The sequence below is a fragment of the Pseudochaenichthys georgianus genome, chromosome 1 (assembly GCF_902827115.2).
Source record: "Pseudochaenichthys georgianus chromosome 1, fPseGeo1.2, whole genome shotgun sequence".
NCBI lineage: Eukaryota > Metazoa > Chordata > Actinopteri > Perciformes > Channichthyidae > Pseudochaenichthys > Pseudochaenichthys georgianus.
In genome coordinates, this window is record NC_047503.1 from 44,943,686 (window position 1) to 44,961,668 (window position 17,983).

Sequence of the window (17,983 nt, forward strand, 5' to 3'; positions counted from 1 at the left end):
TTGTATTCTTTATTGTTCCTATAGAACCCACTGCTTCCTGCTCACTGGTGAGTCAGCCTATGAGTGTCAGCACATCAGGCAGCAGCTGTATGGGCATGGCACTATGGTAGCTGTTATTTTGTTAATCAGAGCAATGCATCCTTACATTGTTTAACCCTGTGAGGTGTTATCACATGGTACCTGGAGAGCTTTTAAAGTTAAACAAATAAACGGCATGATGGGATGTGCAGTACCAAATATGTAAAGCACTTTTTGTTAATGTATGATTGGCTGCATATGAGGAATAAAACAAAAATCCTCTGTCGTACCAAATTGAAGTATCATTATTTTGCATAGTGTTGAATCGCATCGTATCGCACCGAAGCCATAAATGTTGAATCAAATCGTATCGAACTGTATGCAACATGGGTGAATCGTATCGTATCGCATCGCCTGGTGTGTCAATGTATCGTTAATGTATCGTATCGTGGCAACGTATCGAGATGCGCATCGCATCGGCCTCAGTGATGGAGATGCACATCCCTACTCCACACCCAAACAACAACAACAACAGGTGCTGCAATCTCTTTCCTGCAATGGCCATTTTACACATTATTAATACTATTACTATTATTAGCATATATATATATATTATATATATTTAGGTTGAAACTAAGCCAGAAAAAAAAAAAAAAACATAAATAATATAAAAATATATAAATAAAATCGATTTTTAAAATAATATTCGATGATGGAGACTGTAACGAATAATCGAATAATCGCTGGCATCCCTAGTAGGGACTTCAGGTGTGAGAGAAGCAACAGGAAAAGGAGCATAAATAAAAAAAACATGGAGGTACACGGGTGCAGATGAGTTTAGACACATATAGTAGGTCGATCAGGTAAAAACAGAATATGTGATAGATGTACTATGCGGCTTTTATTGTGTATTTATTTACCACACCTCTTAACTAAAGATAAAGGTAAGGGTTCAAATAAGGGTTTCCAACATACCGAGCAGAAAACACCAGTAAGGGCGACTAATTCACCATTTTGTCTCTGACCAACGTCAAACCTCATAAACACAATCTATGGAGCGACAGTGAAAGTAGTCGTTGTGCAGATTGGTCCATTTCAGAATAATATATATGATATGTTTTATAATGATTGATCATGAAAGTGTTTCTCAAAGCTGGTGAAGGTGCAGCTAGTCTGAAGTACTTTGTAGACTGCAGGGTAGCTGGTGGATTCACTCCAGGTGGAACTAAAGTCTGATTCAACACTTGATTATATTTCACATCATTCATCCAGATCTGTGAAGAAACTAAAGGTATTAAATACATGCAGTGGAGGAAAAGTACACCATGTACCTCTGAACTGAAGTGGAGTAAAAGTGTGCAACAAGTGAAATACTCAAGAGCAAGTAGCTACACATTGTAGTAAAGTACAGTACTTACAATGTACATGTACTTTACACCACTGCGTGTCAACAAAATGCAAATATCCATCATACCAAGTAGTGTTAATTTCTAAAACTATGACGAAATATGTTCGTCAACGACGGCAGTAAACAATAACTGCAACGAAATCATCATGCAATATCGTTGACGAAAAGTGACGAGACGAAAATGTAGTTACTAAATAAAAACTTTGACAAATCTCTCTTTACTTTCGTTGACGAAAAATGAGGAGACGAAATATTATCAAAGATAACGTTACATCTCTGATCGTCAGTTTTTCTCCCAGCAGCGCTGGGCGGCAGCTGTTTCTGTGCTGCGCGCGGGCAGCGGCACAATATGAACTGCCAGGAAGACTTGGGTCTAACTCATGGTCTAACTAAACATATTCAACAGAAAATAAAATGGCAACAACCACAGGGCTTAGGAGCAGTGGTCGCGTTAACCGAATACCCCCCCCGTCAGCGCGAGTGAGTGATACATTGTGCACTCGACGGGTAATAATGGATTATGACGGAAATGTTACGATCCTGTCCGTCAAAATGACTGACAACGAAAAAGTCTAAAGCCACCACTGCTTGGGAGAAAGAAACGATGTGATATTTGGGCCCATTTTCGCTACAATGAGGCGGAGAAAAAAAGCGAATGCATTGTTTCATCAGAAGGGAAGCAATGTGGCCACACTGTAACACAGCTGGTACAAACACCACAAACCAGATACTCTCTGCAAAGCTTCTCAATCATTCAGCCTGTGTTTCTCATCAAATAAGGACAAGATAATCTTATTTATTTATATACTAAAATGACAAATTATTGGTTTTGACTAGTTTTGACTGAAATGTTTCTATAATCTGATGACTAAAAAAGACTCAACAGTTTTTCATTGACAAAAAGTAGACTAAAATAATTAGTTTTCTTTGACTAAAATAAGACTAAATGCTCAGACTTTTAGTCGACTAAAACTTGACTAAATAAAAACAGGATGAAGGTGACTAAATATGACTAAAACTAAAAAGGAAATTTAACACAGGAATAAGACTAAAACAAAATTTAGGAAATTAACACTAATACCAAGTAAACAAATGGTCATTACCCATTTTGTCTCTGTCCAACAATTTATATATATAATCTATGGTCGATTCTTAAATTCAACGTAGTACATTAAACACTTGAACATACTGTCAATGTCAGGTTTATAACATCATAATAACACAGTTTAGGTAAATAACAACACGCCAATGCACGCGCTCCGCACCAACCAGAGTTGACATGTAACTTTATAAATTAACTTACCCACGACAAGGTGTAAAAGAGTCAGGAGAAGTATCTTCTCGATCATTATTAGATAAATACAGCGACAACTTAAAGTAAAAAAGGTATAAGAGAACGTGTCGCCTATCAGCCGGGTTCAGTGTTGAATGAATGAGAGACAGGTTCGCGCGTAACTTTTAAGAGAAACACGTAGTTGGGGGAGGGCAGCCCAAACAGGGGGAGTAATGACGTCGCGGAGTGATATGTAATCCGGCAGCTACAAAACCTGGTCCGCCGGATTTGGAAAGGTCTCTTCTTCCAGGGAGTCCTGACCAACACGGCACACAACAAGTTATTATATACTATTCGTGGTTATCAGACACTTAAACAACAGAGAAGGTTTAAGAAATAGGACTATACTGACAAATGACATATTATCCCGTCATTGTCTGTTCTGTAGGAAGGAGGAACATAGCAGAGTGGGACTACACTTAAAAACGGAAGTTTGTTCCAATATGAAGATTGTGACCATCTGAAAAGTGTCCTTAAAACGAGCCTCCTCGCAATTGTATGCACATTAGTATTCAGCCGTTTGCTGTTTAATCTGACGGGAAATATATCAGTCAAAAGAGAGAAAAGCTTATTAAACTAACGCGCAGGATTTGAGAAACAAAACTTCGCGGGAGAATCGGAAGTCTCGGCTTATCCGGAAACTCCTTTTACATTCTTCAAATTAAAAGCTTTAGTTTCAACATTTATCCGTCATAAACTAGTGATGTTAGAACATATCAATTCAGCTCAAGCGTTTCATTAGAGGTGGGAGAAGTACTCTGATCTTGTACTTGAGTAAAAGTAGAAGTACTCACATCTTGAGTAAATATACTCAGATCTTGAGTAAAAGTAGAAGTACTCACATCTTGAGTAAAAGTAGAAGTACTCACATCTTGAGTAAAAGTACTCAGATCTTGTACTTGAGTAAAAGTAGAAGTACTCACATCTTGAGTAAAAGTACTCAGATCTTGTACTTGAGTAAAAGTAGAAGTACTCACATCTTGAGTAAAAGTACTCTGATCTTGTACTTGAGTACAAGTAGAAGTACTCACATCTTGAGTAAAAGTACTCTGATCTTGTACTTGAGTAAAAGTAGAAGTACTCAGATCTTGAGTAAATGTACTCAGATCTTGTACTTGAGTAAAAGTAGAAGTACTCACATCTTGAGTAAAAGTACTCAGATCTTGTACTTGAGTAAAAGTACTCAGATCTTGAGTAAAAGTACTCACATCTTGAGTAAAAGTAGAAGTACTCACATATTGAGTAAAAGTACTCAGATCTTGTACTTGAGTAAAAGTAGAAGTACTCACATCTTGAGTAAAAGTACTCTGATCTTGTACTTGAGTAAAAGTAGAAGTACTCACATCTTGAGTGAATGTACTCAGATCTTGAGTAAAAGTAGAAGTACTCAGATCTTGAGTAAAAGTACTCAGATCTTGAGTACAAGTACTCACATCTTGAGTAAAAGTAGAAGTACTCACATCTTGAGTAAAAGTACTCTGATCTTGTACTTGAGTAAAAGTAGAAGTACTCACATCTTGAGTAAAAGTACTCAGATCTTGTACTTGAGTAAAAGTACTCAGATCTTGTACTTGAGTAAAAGTAGAAGTACTCACATCTTGAGTGAATGTACTCAGATCTTGAGTAAAAGTAGAAGTACTCACATCTTGAGTAAAAGTACTCAGATCTTGTACTTGAGTAAAAGTAGAAGTACTCACATCTTGAGTAAAAGTACTCAGATCTTGTACTTGAGTAAAAGTAGAAGTACTCACACCTTGAGTAAATGTACTCTGATTTTGTACTTGAGTAAAAGTAGAAGTACTCACATCTTGTACTTTAGTAAAAGTAGAAGTAACTGCAATGGTTACATGTCTCCCTGCAGTTCAACCTGTAGTCTCTGAGTTCAACAAGCACAGATATGAAGGTTTCCTGCAGAGAATACACGAGCCCTCCTAAAATAAATAGTGAACTACATCTTCTTCAATAGTATTCCCCCTACTTGGGTTTATAAAATGAAAGTATAAGTAAGATTATTACCTGAGAGAAACTGTGAGAGTAGTCCACATGTTGAAAGCTGTCTGTCGGCTGAGGAGAAACGAACAGTGGGCGGAGTCTCGTCGTTCCTTCCCGCACTTTTTTCCCCTCATCGATAGATGTAAAGGGCTTTCGCGGATCTGATTGGCTGGAGTCAGCGTCGGAGGCGGGGTCATTGATGTATAATTAGAGCCACCAACCGTCCGCGGGAGATTTAAATGTTTTGGTGGAATACAATTTCCTGGCAAATGACTACCCTCAGCTGAACCCTCCCGCCTTATCCACAATTGTTCTGTGTTTTTATAATGTGTTACTGTTATAATCTGTTTATATCTATTGTTCCTTTATTAATTTAAATGCTGCTTTGACAAAACAATTGACCAAATTTGGATTAATAAAATAAATCTAATCTATTGTCAGACAAAGCACTTTGTAAAACCTGTTTTCTAAGGTATTATATTAATACATTATTTTATTTATGAGCAAAAAGGGAATTCACTTCAGAAAATCCTTAAAACAATTCTAAATAAGCAAAACAAGATTAAAAGAAAAAGCTTTAATGGTGGACTTGTAGCCCTCATTGACTAATCCCTTCGTTGCATTAGCATTACTGTATCATTTCAATGTCCTTCTTACTCCCCTACATTTCAGAGGGATATAATGCACAGTCAGCTTTAGTTGCCTTCAACAGCCTCCCAGCCAAACCATCCACAGTAAAATATTGCATATGCAATTTAACGAACCGTGTTTATTTATTCCAACTTATCTAAGATAGGATCAGCCAATATAAAAGAGAGCGAGGATCCACTGTGAAATGAAGAATAAGCAAACTCCCTTAACACATCGTGCTCTCAGTGAGAATTAGAGGTGAAAAGTGACTGAATATTCATAATCAAGTTTAGTATTTTCAGATCAATTTCCCAAACGACAGACCCAATGCCAGATAGCTGTCGTGCCCAGTTTGAGTCAGATTCTACACAAACTCATACAATCAATCCCAGAGAAAGTTATACCAGTGACACTCACAGATGTTCAGTGTGTCTTTGATTATCCGTGTGTCGTGCTAATGCCACTTTGACTTTATTTAAGGATTTACACATTTCCCCCCAATCATTTCAAAACCCATTAAAACACATCATAGCAGGAAGAGAACACAAAGACCTTGCACCCTTTCCCCCCATATTTATTTGAAATGATTTCAAATGATAAAAACATGGTTGATTAACATGAAATGACCACAGGGGTTTTTGCTCTTCAGCGTGGACAGTGCGAGGAGACGTTAACGTGAGCATGCATCCGGGACAGGAAGTGTAGGGACATCGTTTAGCCTTCGTCTCTACACTACCCGTCGGGTGGATCCAGACCAAACGGATCCCCAGAAACATCGTCGCACACATCCATTCACCCTCACGGCCGAACATCCAGAGAAGTGCTACTATCACACCAAAGCTCACCGACTTGTTATAATCATTTCTCTTTCCTATATTACAAGCTTTTTACAACATAAAAATAGATCAATAACTATGATTACCATATTCCTTAATGTCAATATACAATATTTATTGCGTTTTCAAATAAACTTGTTTCTTATTCACCTTGTCGTCATCATCTTTACCCCCCCTAAAAAACAAACAGAAAGCACAGGTACCCATGAGTGACAACGGACCGGTGTAAGGCATGACCAGCAGGGGGCGCTGCAGCATTGAGAATCATGTAGTTAGTGTTTTAAAGATTAAAGAGTAGTGAATAACCTGTCTGCTTCCACAGCTCTCTGGCACTTAAGTGTTGCTTCGGTCTTTCTTTTTGGTTACCAACTGCCATCTGTACAAACTGCTCCTTGCATAGCAACTCATCTAAATATCTTTCTCTGGCCAAACACACTCACCAAAGGGCCACCAGCAGCAAAAGGTAAAACGATGGATTCAGACCAGCTTTTCAACGGACTTCCCCTGGACAGGAAGTAGATAAATGATCCCTTATAAACACCTCCAATCATACATACTTGGTCGAGTAAACGAGAAGATAATTTAGCGTTGGCCTCCGCTGAGTGATTCTCAAACACATCAGGGACAAATCAGGGACAAACCCTCGTAGTGTCTCTGGATTTTTGTCACTTCCACGTGAATCCTGATCCCAGGGGTTTTCCCGTTAGCATACGTGCATCAATAAGCGTCGTGCACAGTGTCTCGGCTCGTGCAACATCGGCTGAAGATGGAAATATGGACACCCCCAAAAAGAAAGGAAAGTAATAAGGGGTACCAAAGTAAGACAAAGCAGGGACGTGCCCCTCTCCGAAGTGTAAAAACGACCTGTGGATGTTTCCGGCAAGCTTTCCAGTAGGGCTGAACGATTTGAAAAGTGTGCGATCATCTTTGAAGGAATGATAATTTTTACATAATTATAAAAAAAAAAAAAAATTGAAAAGATAAGAATGATTATGTTTTGATTTTAGGAGCTCGATAATACAACATTTAAAGTTGTATTCTTGACTCACATGTAACCCCTTTATTGTGCGTCCTGCAAAATAGAACCTGCAGTCGGAAGTTTGGCATTTCGATCAGATTTCCAAAGCTCAGCCCTATATGAAAGCATTTAGTCGAAAAACAAGGAAATCAAATAAAGAAAAATCAGTTATAAATCGAACATGTATGGAAACTGTCCCGTGCAGATCGCTTAACTCCACCCGCTTTTGGCACACTGACACAGAAATCAAGCGCACCCTCATCTGGCACTGCTGGAATGGCTATTTAAAGACACACAAACCAATAAAAAAATAACCGTCATTAGCCCCACACATTCATGGCATCATCAGCTTTCGTGGGGATTTCCTCGGCTGCAAACATTCATTCACAAGTCTCTCATTTTAGTGTTTAAGTCTCCCCCCCCCCCCCCCTTCAAAAACGCTGACACCAACATATTAAAATCAAACAGAATTATGAAAATCACCATTAAAGAGAAAAGGAGGAATGCACAGACGTGGAAGTGTTTGGAGTTTCGGTCCTGATATGAAATGAAGCCTCCGAGCTCCGAGTGGTTTTCTGTTCCTCGTGCAAAGACAGAAGAAAGGAGACCGGCGAGGAGTCGCGGTGTTGTGCTTTCAGCTGGTGGATTTAGTGTTAGTGTGTGTGTTGCGAGTGCTTCTTCTTCTTCACCACTCTGTCTCCACCACGGCTGACTGCGAGTTAAAGTCCTGAGTTCACCTCCCGACCGGCGGAGCAGGAGGAGCTCCTCGCATCATGCCTGAGGACAGAAGCAGACTCAGATTAGTGCCGTCAGTCCATTGAAGAATGATCCGTGATTAATCATCATCAATCACAAGTTCAAAGTACTAGCATTCGCTTGGAGATAAAACCAATACACGTGAGGTGTTGCGATAAAGAAGCGCACAATTAACTGGTAACTTTAGATCGATGTATATATTTAGAGCAGTGCTTCTCAAAGTGTGGTCCGCGAGCGCCCCCTAGTGGTCCGTGAGTATATTGGTAACATTTCACATTTGAAATAAATAAATTGAAGTTTTTCACACTCTCGCGGGAATATCTCCGCAATGGAGCGAGCTTAAGTCTCACTTTCGATTGCATGAAATAGCCCATATAAACACCTTCATCACACATGCCGTCACTCGTTTGTTCCATTTTCAGGTGATTTGTAAAGAACGATGTGTTTTTGGATATTTGTGGAGTTATGTGGTCTGCGAGTGTTTTTTATTGGTTAAGTGTCCTTGGTATGAAAAGGTTTGAGAAACACTGATTTAAATAATCAGAGGGTTTTCTATTTTATACTGCATGTTTAATATATCTTTCAAACGGAGGTGTGCCTTATCACCTCCGTTTCTTACTTCCCACTAAGGGAGTGCATTTACGTAGACACGTTGTGCTTCTCCACCTCTGTCCTCTATCTCCTAGGGTCAAAGTTCATATGGCTAGGGATTACTTTGACCGATATGCGCCGGCCCGTGCCTTGCCTTTCTACACAACGGCTCGGGTCTGGAGGGACTGAGTGGGGAAGTTCAAGAGATGTTTTCCCTCGATTCAGCCTATGGAGAAATTGCTTTGCGTTTTTGTGGAAGGAGCCGGAAGGAGCTTACTTCCGGGTTTCAGGACGCACTCCATTATGTTTTCATCACTCTTTTTATTGGTCCAATAAACTAAACTTATCTGAGAACACTATAAAAGTAAATAAGAAGCCAACACCACAGAAAGATTAATGTTTAGAATAGAGAGTTTTAAAAGCGCGTACCCTTGTTGTTTTTGCTGGGGTAGACCTTGCTGAAATTCCTGTACTCCTCTGGAGGGGGAAGGTCTTCAACAGGGTGGAAGTTAAACTTGGATTCAAAATCATCTGAGGGAGAAAAACATACAAAGAAATGTGAATAAACATTAAATGACTGGTTTATTCGGCAGATATAGACAATTAAGTAAAACTAGAACAGCCTAGAATGGATTACCCTTCAACAACACAGGTTAATGAAACACTTCTTATTCTTGACACAATACGTCGCTTTGAGACCCTGAAACGCCTCCATCATAAAAAAAACTAGGAGATCATCTCAAAAATACAAACTCACACGCGAAGTCACTTTATTAACAATGTTTTATTCTCTATCATCAAGTCAAATATATAAAATCAGTAATATTATTTCATCCCATGCTGCGGTCACACCGGACGCGACGCGAATATTCGCTTCGCTTTAAACGCTCGAGTTTCACCGCGGCTGCCAGCTGTGTTTACTCGCATCAAACAAGACGCGCTGGCTACAACTACAACAAGATGAACATATTTGACCGTGATTTAATTGTAATACACGTTTCAAAATGATGCCGAAGTGACAACATACTGATACCGGTTAGTAAAAACCATGAATTAATGCTTTGACAAGTCTGCAGACAGACGGCAGAGAAACACCCTTTAAAAAGGCGTGTTTTCTGAATGGAGATCGGCTAAGCTAACGTTGTATATGCTCCGACCGTCCACACTCACAACAACGGCCTACAGACATAAATAAACCAGCGACTGTATTCTCCATGACACAGACAGTCTGTGGTTTGTACTGGTTTAACTTCCGTCTAGTTTCTGAACAGATATAGGTTTTGTGGTTCTACGTCAGGCTGAGATCCTCATCGCTGATTGGCTACCGCAAGATCGCGTCTCGGGAATTTGACGCCTCAAATTGCGGCGCGACATTCGCATCAACCGCTTCATGCTCGCCGTCGGATCGAATTCGCGCCTGTCCGCATCGACTTTACAAGTAATCGCACCGCCCCCAAATATCGCATCGCGTCCGGTGTGAACGCAGCGTAAGAATTGACGGTAAGAATTTATTACGTTTTTTTTTTTAAATGTATGTAGTTTTCGAATCAAGCTTCGAATGTCTGTCGTCCTACTTTATGAAAATAAATCCATTACTCAAATCTGTAATTTGAATAAAGGTATAAATAAATGTTCCAACACATTTGACTTGGCGGTCTTCTCTGCACTGCGAGTGGGAGAGAAAACGGCGATCGAGTAAAACGATGCAGAACAGGAAACATAGACATTTGCATAATGTCTGCAGCGGAACATTTGACTATGGACGCATTCATCGGGTCAAAATCAGAGAGAAACCCCACCTCAACTTGAGTGAGGATTAAACACTCAGCTGAGGGCGATAGGAGAACAATTCTTAGTGAGAGAAAAGAATGAAAGATTAGATATTAGGTCATTAGAATCATTTGTAGATCTGAAAGGAAACGGCAGCGAGTCCAAACCAGACTGTGAGAGCCATTTTTCCTTTTGTTATTACCGTCTGAATGTTAGGCTTAATAATAATAATATAAATTAGATTATACTGTAAATTATCGGCTTTTGTTTGGGAGTCACATTATGGTTTAAAATGCATTAATTTACGGCTCACTTATCACATGTGCGTCAGTATCACGTGCATGGCTCTGCCTGGTAGATTGATAGGAACAGCTGGGGGTGAGAGACGGGGAAACGTGTTATTTTTGTTACTTTGGAAAATGATACACTTTTTAGTTACTATGAAGCGAAGAAATGCGTCCTCCCGTATGTACCGTGTGGATCAATGAATAAAGCTCATCTGATTCAACGACGATCTCGGCTGAATTGTTTGGAAACAAAGAGAGGCGCGTCAGAACCCACGACCCCGATAGAGGTGGCTATTCAACTGTAGACGAGGATCGAGACGCCGCCACACATACATCTGATCAAACTGTTCAGGTTTTCCCTTTGAGTCTTCACATCTGAAATCTTGTTCTGTCGGGGTTTTTTGATCGCGAAAGGGTAAGTAAGTATTCCAGTTATCTTGGGACATGAACAGTGTCAATACTCCGGTTCAAAACATGAGGTTCAGTTTAGGAACAAGACGAATTAGAGCCTTGAATAACAGAGTTTGTGACGTCTCAAACGTGGCTTTGACTCCTAACTGCTAGACATCCTGTTCAGCCATTCAGCCTAAATATATATTGAGATGTGATTTTTCCCCTAACCCAGAGGTGTTGTTCTGGTAATATTTATTCTTAAAAACAACGAGTAAGCCAAATCTTCAGGTGGTTAATCACAGAGGTGGGAAGTAGTGGAGTACAAATACTTCGTTACTTAAGTACATGTTTCTGGTATCAGTACTTTACTCCACTACTTATTTTTCTGACGACTTTTTACTTTGACTTCTTACATGTTGAACTCAAATACCTGTACTTTCTACTTCTTACATGTTGAACTCAAATACCTGTACTTTCTACTTCTTACATGTTGAACTCAAATACCTGTACTTTCTACTTCTTACATGTTGAACTCAAATACCTGTACTTTCTACTTCTTACATGTTGAACTCAAATACCTGTACTTTCTACTTCTTACATGTTGAACTCAAATACCTGTACTTTCTACTTCTTACATGTTGAACTCAAATACCTGTACTTTCTACTTCTTACATGTTGAACTCAAATACCTGTACTTTCTACTTCTTACATGTTGAACTCAAATACCTGTACTTTCTACTTCTTACATGTTGAACTCAAATACCTGTACTTTCTACTTCTTACATGTTGAACACAAATACCTGTACTTTCTACTTCTTACATGTTGCACACAAATACCTGTACTTTCTACTTCTTACATGTTGCACACAAATACCTGTACTTTCTACTTCTTACATATTGAACACAAATACCTGTACTTTCTACTTCTTACATGTTGAACCCAAATACCTGTACTTTCTACTTCTTACATGTTGAACCCAAATACCTGTACTTTCTACTTCTCTCATGTTGAACTCAAATACCTGTACTTTCTACTTCTTACATGTTGAACCCAAATACCTGTACTTTCTACTTCTCACATGTTGAACTCAAATACCTGTACTTTCTACTTCTTACATGTTGAACCCAAATACCTGTACTTTCTACTTCTCTCATGTTGAACCCAAATACCTGTACTTTCTACTTCTTACATGTTGAACCCAAATACCTGTACTTTCTACTTCTTACATGTTGAACCCAAATACCTGTACTTTCTACTTCTCTCATGTTGAACTCAAATACCTGTACTTTCTACTTCTTACATGTTGAACTCAAATACCTGTACTTTCTACTTCTCTACATGTTGAACTCAAATACCTGTACTTTCTACTTCTTACATGTTGAACCCAAATACCTGTACTTTCTACTTCTTACATGTTGAACTCAAATACCTGTACTTTCTACTTCTTACATGTTGAACCCAAATACCTGTACTTTCTACTTCTTACATGTTGAACACAAATACCTGTACTTTCTACTTCTTACATGTTGAACCCAAATACCTGTACTTTCTACTTCTTACATGTTGAACACAAATACCTGTACTTTCTACTTCTTACATGTTGAACCCAAATACCTGTACTTTCTACTTCTCACATGTTGAACTCAAATACCTGTACTTTCTACTTCTTACATGTTGAACACAAATACCTGTACTTTCTACTTCTTACATGTTGAACTCAAATACCTGTACTTTCTACTTCTTACATGTTGAACACAAATACCTGTACTTTCTACTTCTCTCATGTTGAACTCAAATACCTGTGTTTTCTACTTCTCACATGTTGAACACAAATACCTGTACTTTCTACTTCTTACATGTTGAACACAAATACCTGTACTTTCTACTTCTCTCATGTTGAACTCAAATACCTGTACTTTCTACTTCTCTCATGTTGAACTCAAATACCTGTACTTTCTACTTCTTACATGTTGAACACAAATACCTGTACTTTCTACTTCTCTCATGTTGAACTCAAATACCTGTACTTTCTACTTCTTACATGTTGAACACAAATACCTGTACTTTCTACTTCTTACATGTTGAACACAAATACCTGTACTTTCTACTTCTCTCATGTTGAACTCAAATACCTGTACTTTCTACTTCTTACATGTTGAACACAAATACCTGTACTTTCTACTTCTTACATGTTGAACACAAATACCTGTACTTTCTACTTCTCTCATGTTGAACTCAAATACCTGTACTTTCTACTTCTTACATGTTGAACACAAATACCTGTACTTTCTACTTCTTACATGTTGAACACAAATACCTGTACTTTCTACTTCTTACATGTTGAACTCAAATACCTGTACTTTCTACTTCTTACATGTTGAACACAAATACCTGTACTTTCTACTTCTCTCATGTTGAACACAAATACCTGTACTTTCTACTTCTCTCATGTTGAACTCAAATACCTGTACTTTCTACTTCTCACATGTTGAACTCAAATACCTGTACTTTCTACTTCTTACATGTTGAACCCAAATACCTGTACTTTCTACTTCTCACATGTAGAACTCAAATACCTGTACTTTCTACTTCTCTCATTTCCCAAACAGCTGGTTCCTTTAGTCTGAATGTGTGTTTGGTGCGTGATCATTATTCTTTAGAGTCACTGCGTGCCTATTGGTTGGAACACGATCCGTGTATCCATCACTTCCTGGTCTTCTCTAAAGAAGAGGGACCAATGGAAACGTTGTCATGTTGCCGTTGGTCGGCATGGAAACATTCATTAGCTAACAATGACATTATTGTTCTATTAATACAAAGGGAGGTCAGGTACTCTTTAAAGCAGCTGCTAGTTATGGGTACTTTTTACTGAAGGACACTTCAAAGCCTCTTTACTTTGACTTGAGTAAAGAAGTTTAGTCAGTACTTCTACTTTCACCAGAGTATTTTTAAACACGAGTATCTGTACTTCTGCTTGAGTAAAGGATGTGTACTTGTGCCCTCTCTGGTGATGAATGAAAATGTAGGAGGAAAATGATGTCGCCCGACTCACCTATGATGGACTTGGAGGAGGGGATGGAGGAGTGGCCGTTCCTGATGGGCGGGGGAGGGGGAGGGGGTCCAGCTGGGGTTCTTGAGGATAAGGAAGACGAGGAGGAGGAAGAGGAAGGTGGAGGAGGAGGTTTGCCCCCCCGGCTGTGAAGCTCTGAGGCCGCAGTGCTGTGGCCTCGATACGGGGGCGGAGGAGGAGGAGCGTCACGAGATCCGTTACGAGACCCATTAGGAGGCACCTGAGGCGCTGTGGGGACAACACACACACACACACACACACACGCGCACACACACACGATGTTACTGATGTAATACTGTACTTTATACCAGTGGTTCCAACCTTTTTTTATCTCGTGTACCCCTTGAGCTGGTGGCCCTTCTATAATAATAATAATACATGTCATACTTATAGAGCCTTGAGATGACGTTGTTTTCAAAGTGTGCTATACACACACACACACACTATAAAAACAACGTCATCTCAAGGCTCGATAAGAGACCCAATAACTCATCCGTTATGATTGGCCTACATTTTTAAAAAACATTTGTAATTGTATTTAACCAACGGCTGATTAATTGAAAATCCCTTCTCACCCTTAATACAAATGCATTCAAACATTTACACTTATTGTGAGTGAAACATAATTATATTAAGACACGCTTCTAGCTTCTCTTACTAAGTCACTCGAGCTCGCTAGTCTTTCATAAGCTTTGATAGTTCTGGGAGCGGGACACCAGGCTCATGAACATTGATTTAAACATGTCTTTTTGGGTGGATTAAAATTGCATCACCGATCTCCTGCAATCCCCTAAAGAACCCCTAGGTGTCCCTGTAACCCAGGTTAGGAACGCCTGCTTTATTCTGCAAATATACTGGACTTATTAATATTTATTTCTGTTATCTAGCTGCTACTTCAATACTTTAATACGTTCAACCTAATTTTTACAATAGTGCTTTTTTTATCGTGAATGTTTACCGATTCGTATTAACGTGTGATTTCCTCTTTATCTGCTCTAACAAAGTACATTTCCCCTCTTTGGGTTTTTGATTCTGATTCAAAGTAACTCAAATTGCCGTTTCAATTATAATGGATGTTGGTGCCAGAACTATCCGAGTCCTTTGAGATTTTCAGGCCTCATTTTGTTGTTAAAGTGTATCTTTTATTAGTTCCCATCCATCACACATTGTAGATAATTAGACATCACGTCATGTAGAGATATTTCAAGCAGTCTGATAACAAAAAAAGGTTCCACTGATGGTGCATTCAAGGACACTCCGACATCTGAAGCTTCATTAATTATTCTTTTGGCTCATTGTTTATCCATCCGTGTTTGTTTCTCTATGAAAACAGATTTCATTATTTCTGTAACTCTTCATTCCTGGAAGTTGAAGTGTTCTTGAACGCACCACGATAAAAGGAGTTTTCCCTGCTTCACTGCTGCAGCGTTTAGAATGACATAACATGCAGAGAAGTATTATATATAGATATATTACATAAAGAGATAACTTTCATAAACAATAAAATCACCCAACCTTATATTTACTGTGATGATGAACTGTCTGCAGCAGGTTTATTATTGTACTGTTTTAATATCTAACTTTTATGCTTTGGAAACAGTCAGTAATTAGCTTATATTGGACCCAATTAGAAACTATTGGCTAACATTCGTAGGTCTGCAACGACTTCATCAATCTGTGTGTATATGAGAGAAAACCTACGTCACTTCCGGGCGAAAATTACGGCTCTTGGAGTTGTAACCGGTTGCCTTGGCGACACACTTTACCTCACATTCACTATATACAGTATTGATTGTCCTTCCTCCTTATCTTCCAACCATTTGGACGCAGACTTGCATTTCCCCGTAACGATGTTGCTTAGCAACCGGCGTAAACGGACCTTCGCGCGCTATCAAGCAGTGAGCGCACGATGTCCTGTTCAAACCCAACGTGATGCCATCAATAAACTACACAGAATCACACGACACACCTACGCCATGACTACATTCAGGCAGACTGTAGAACACAACCTCTCTGGACACTTTATATACTTATTGAAAACAAGCTACACAATGTAACACCTTGGAAAATGCCGTTTAATACTTTTTAATAGCCTTAATTTTCGCTAAATTGATTTATCAACTTTTAATACTTTTTAAGACCCCGCGGACCCCCTGATTATGCAACTGATCCGCAGGAGGCTACAGCAATTAAAATACATTAATACATGAATAAATGTCTGAAAATGCTACTTTTTTGCCTCATAATTGGAGATTTTCTTACTGAATATTTTTAAGATTGAACTGATAAAACAAGTCAGTTAGAGACTTCACTTTGACTTGGGCTAACTGGGAAGGACATCTCACATAATAGAAATGATAGTTAATGAAAATAATCTTTAAATGGTCCCCGTGACAGCACTTTTAAAAAGCATTAAAGCAAAACCACAACCAGTAAGTACACCGAGGTTATAGTTATATTTTCTTTGAACGAGTGACTCCATGGAAGGGAAGCAGTTTTAAAAACATCGCTTGTGAAATGATTTAGAGTTTCACACACACTGCAGCTGCCGTTAGTCATTAAGCTCTTTTATATCTACTTTAAAATATCGAGTGCCAAACAAACCAGGCACAGATCATCAGGAACAATATTGTAACGCAGCAGAGGTCATGAAACTTAATGTTAAGAGTACGGGGAAGCAGCCGAGAGTGAAAGTGAAGAGGAATGCTGGAAGATTCCACAGAGCCTCAGGAATGCAGAGGAACCAGGAGGCCTCGAGCCGTCCAATCACAACGCAGAGCTCCGGCTGACAAGTGCCTTCCTGTTTGTGCGTTCACTCTGAATTTAAATTTATATTTTCCGCTCTGAGGAGGAAGACAACTCGTCTGAGAGTTGATCTGTGAGACATGGAAGGGTTCATTGGTTATGCACGAAGCAGCGAGCCAATCAAGCCACAGCCCGTTAACGCCAGGTGGTGACATACTGGGCATCCTCGACTGTGAGAAGAATTACAATTTCACTTTAAGCATCCGTATGCAAGGACTGCTCTTAAGCAAATGTGTATTTCGGTGGTTGGTGTACAATTCTCAACAGAAGGATCTAAAGAATTGTATTTGTATTTTTAAGTTAAAGAAATTGTATAAATTAAGAAAGATGGGACACTATGAAGCAGGATGTGAATAAGTCCATGTACTCCGGTCCTGCAGTAATAAATATTGTTGATGTCTTTGATGTGATGTCCTTTATTTGCAGGTCCCATTGTTGTTGTTGTTATTATTATGCGCTGCTTTCCACCTTCTTCTCCAGTAGGACTCAGGTGAGGGTGTTGCACTTTTCCTTTTACATGTGATGTTTGTTGTTTAGTTTCTTTCTGTTAGCCGTCAAGTGGGAAATAAGTATTTGTTGTGTTTCTCTTAGCATCCTAAGATACTGTTATGTTTGGCTGTGAACAAAATAAATTATGATGAAGGGCCGACCATCTACTTTGTTGTTATTTTAGAAAGGGGCCGGTCACATAAGATGCGTTTCTTCTCCCTGCTCCTTTTCGCTCAACGGTGTGTTTGCAGAGACATGTTTCGTTGGCAATTATTGTACATCGGGTTTTGCGTACCGTGAGCGGAACAGAGGCGCAGCTGAAGACACCATAATAAATATCAAACGGCAGCACGACACTCCCTCTGAGTAACCACTAAGAGCTGCATATGAAACGTAACGTATGAAGTATCTTTGCAGAGCCCTGGCTTCAGAAGAGCACGTTCAGGAGAGCCACAAAGCCTCGTCACTGCCCTCTGCTCTACTTTTCAGGAATGGACCTGCAGTAGGTTTTCAGTTTGCTGCTTTAATGCTGCGTTGCACAATAGAGGTTAAGAGATAACGAGTCGTGACTCGCTTCGGCCTCTGG

At 39.3% G+C, this 17,983-nt stretch overlaps 1 protein-coding gene across 1 annotated transcript in view; it reads right to left on the bottom strand.

Annotated features, from left to right (window-relative positions):
• Positions 1–5,774: 5,774 nt before the first annotated feature.
• Positions 5,775–17,983, bottom strand: part of wipf2a (WAS/WASL interacting protein family, member 2a) — a 30,482-nt gene continuing 18,273 nt past the window's right edge. The window contains exons 7-9 of the mRNA XM_034088918.1: positions 14,086–14,331; positions 9,012–9,113; positions 5,775–8,012 (exon numbers count right to left, since the gene is read on the bottom strand). Of these exons, the coding sequence (XP_033944809.1) occupies positions 7,969–8,012; positions 9,012–9,113; positions 14,086–14,331 (392 nt within the window). The 3' untranslated portion in view covers positions 5,775–7,968. The remainder of the gene's footprint in view (positions 8,013–9,011; positions 9,114–14,085; positions 14,332–17,983) is intronic.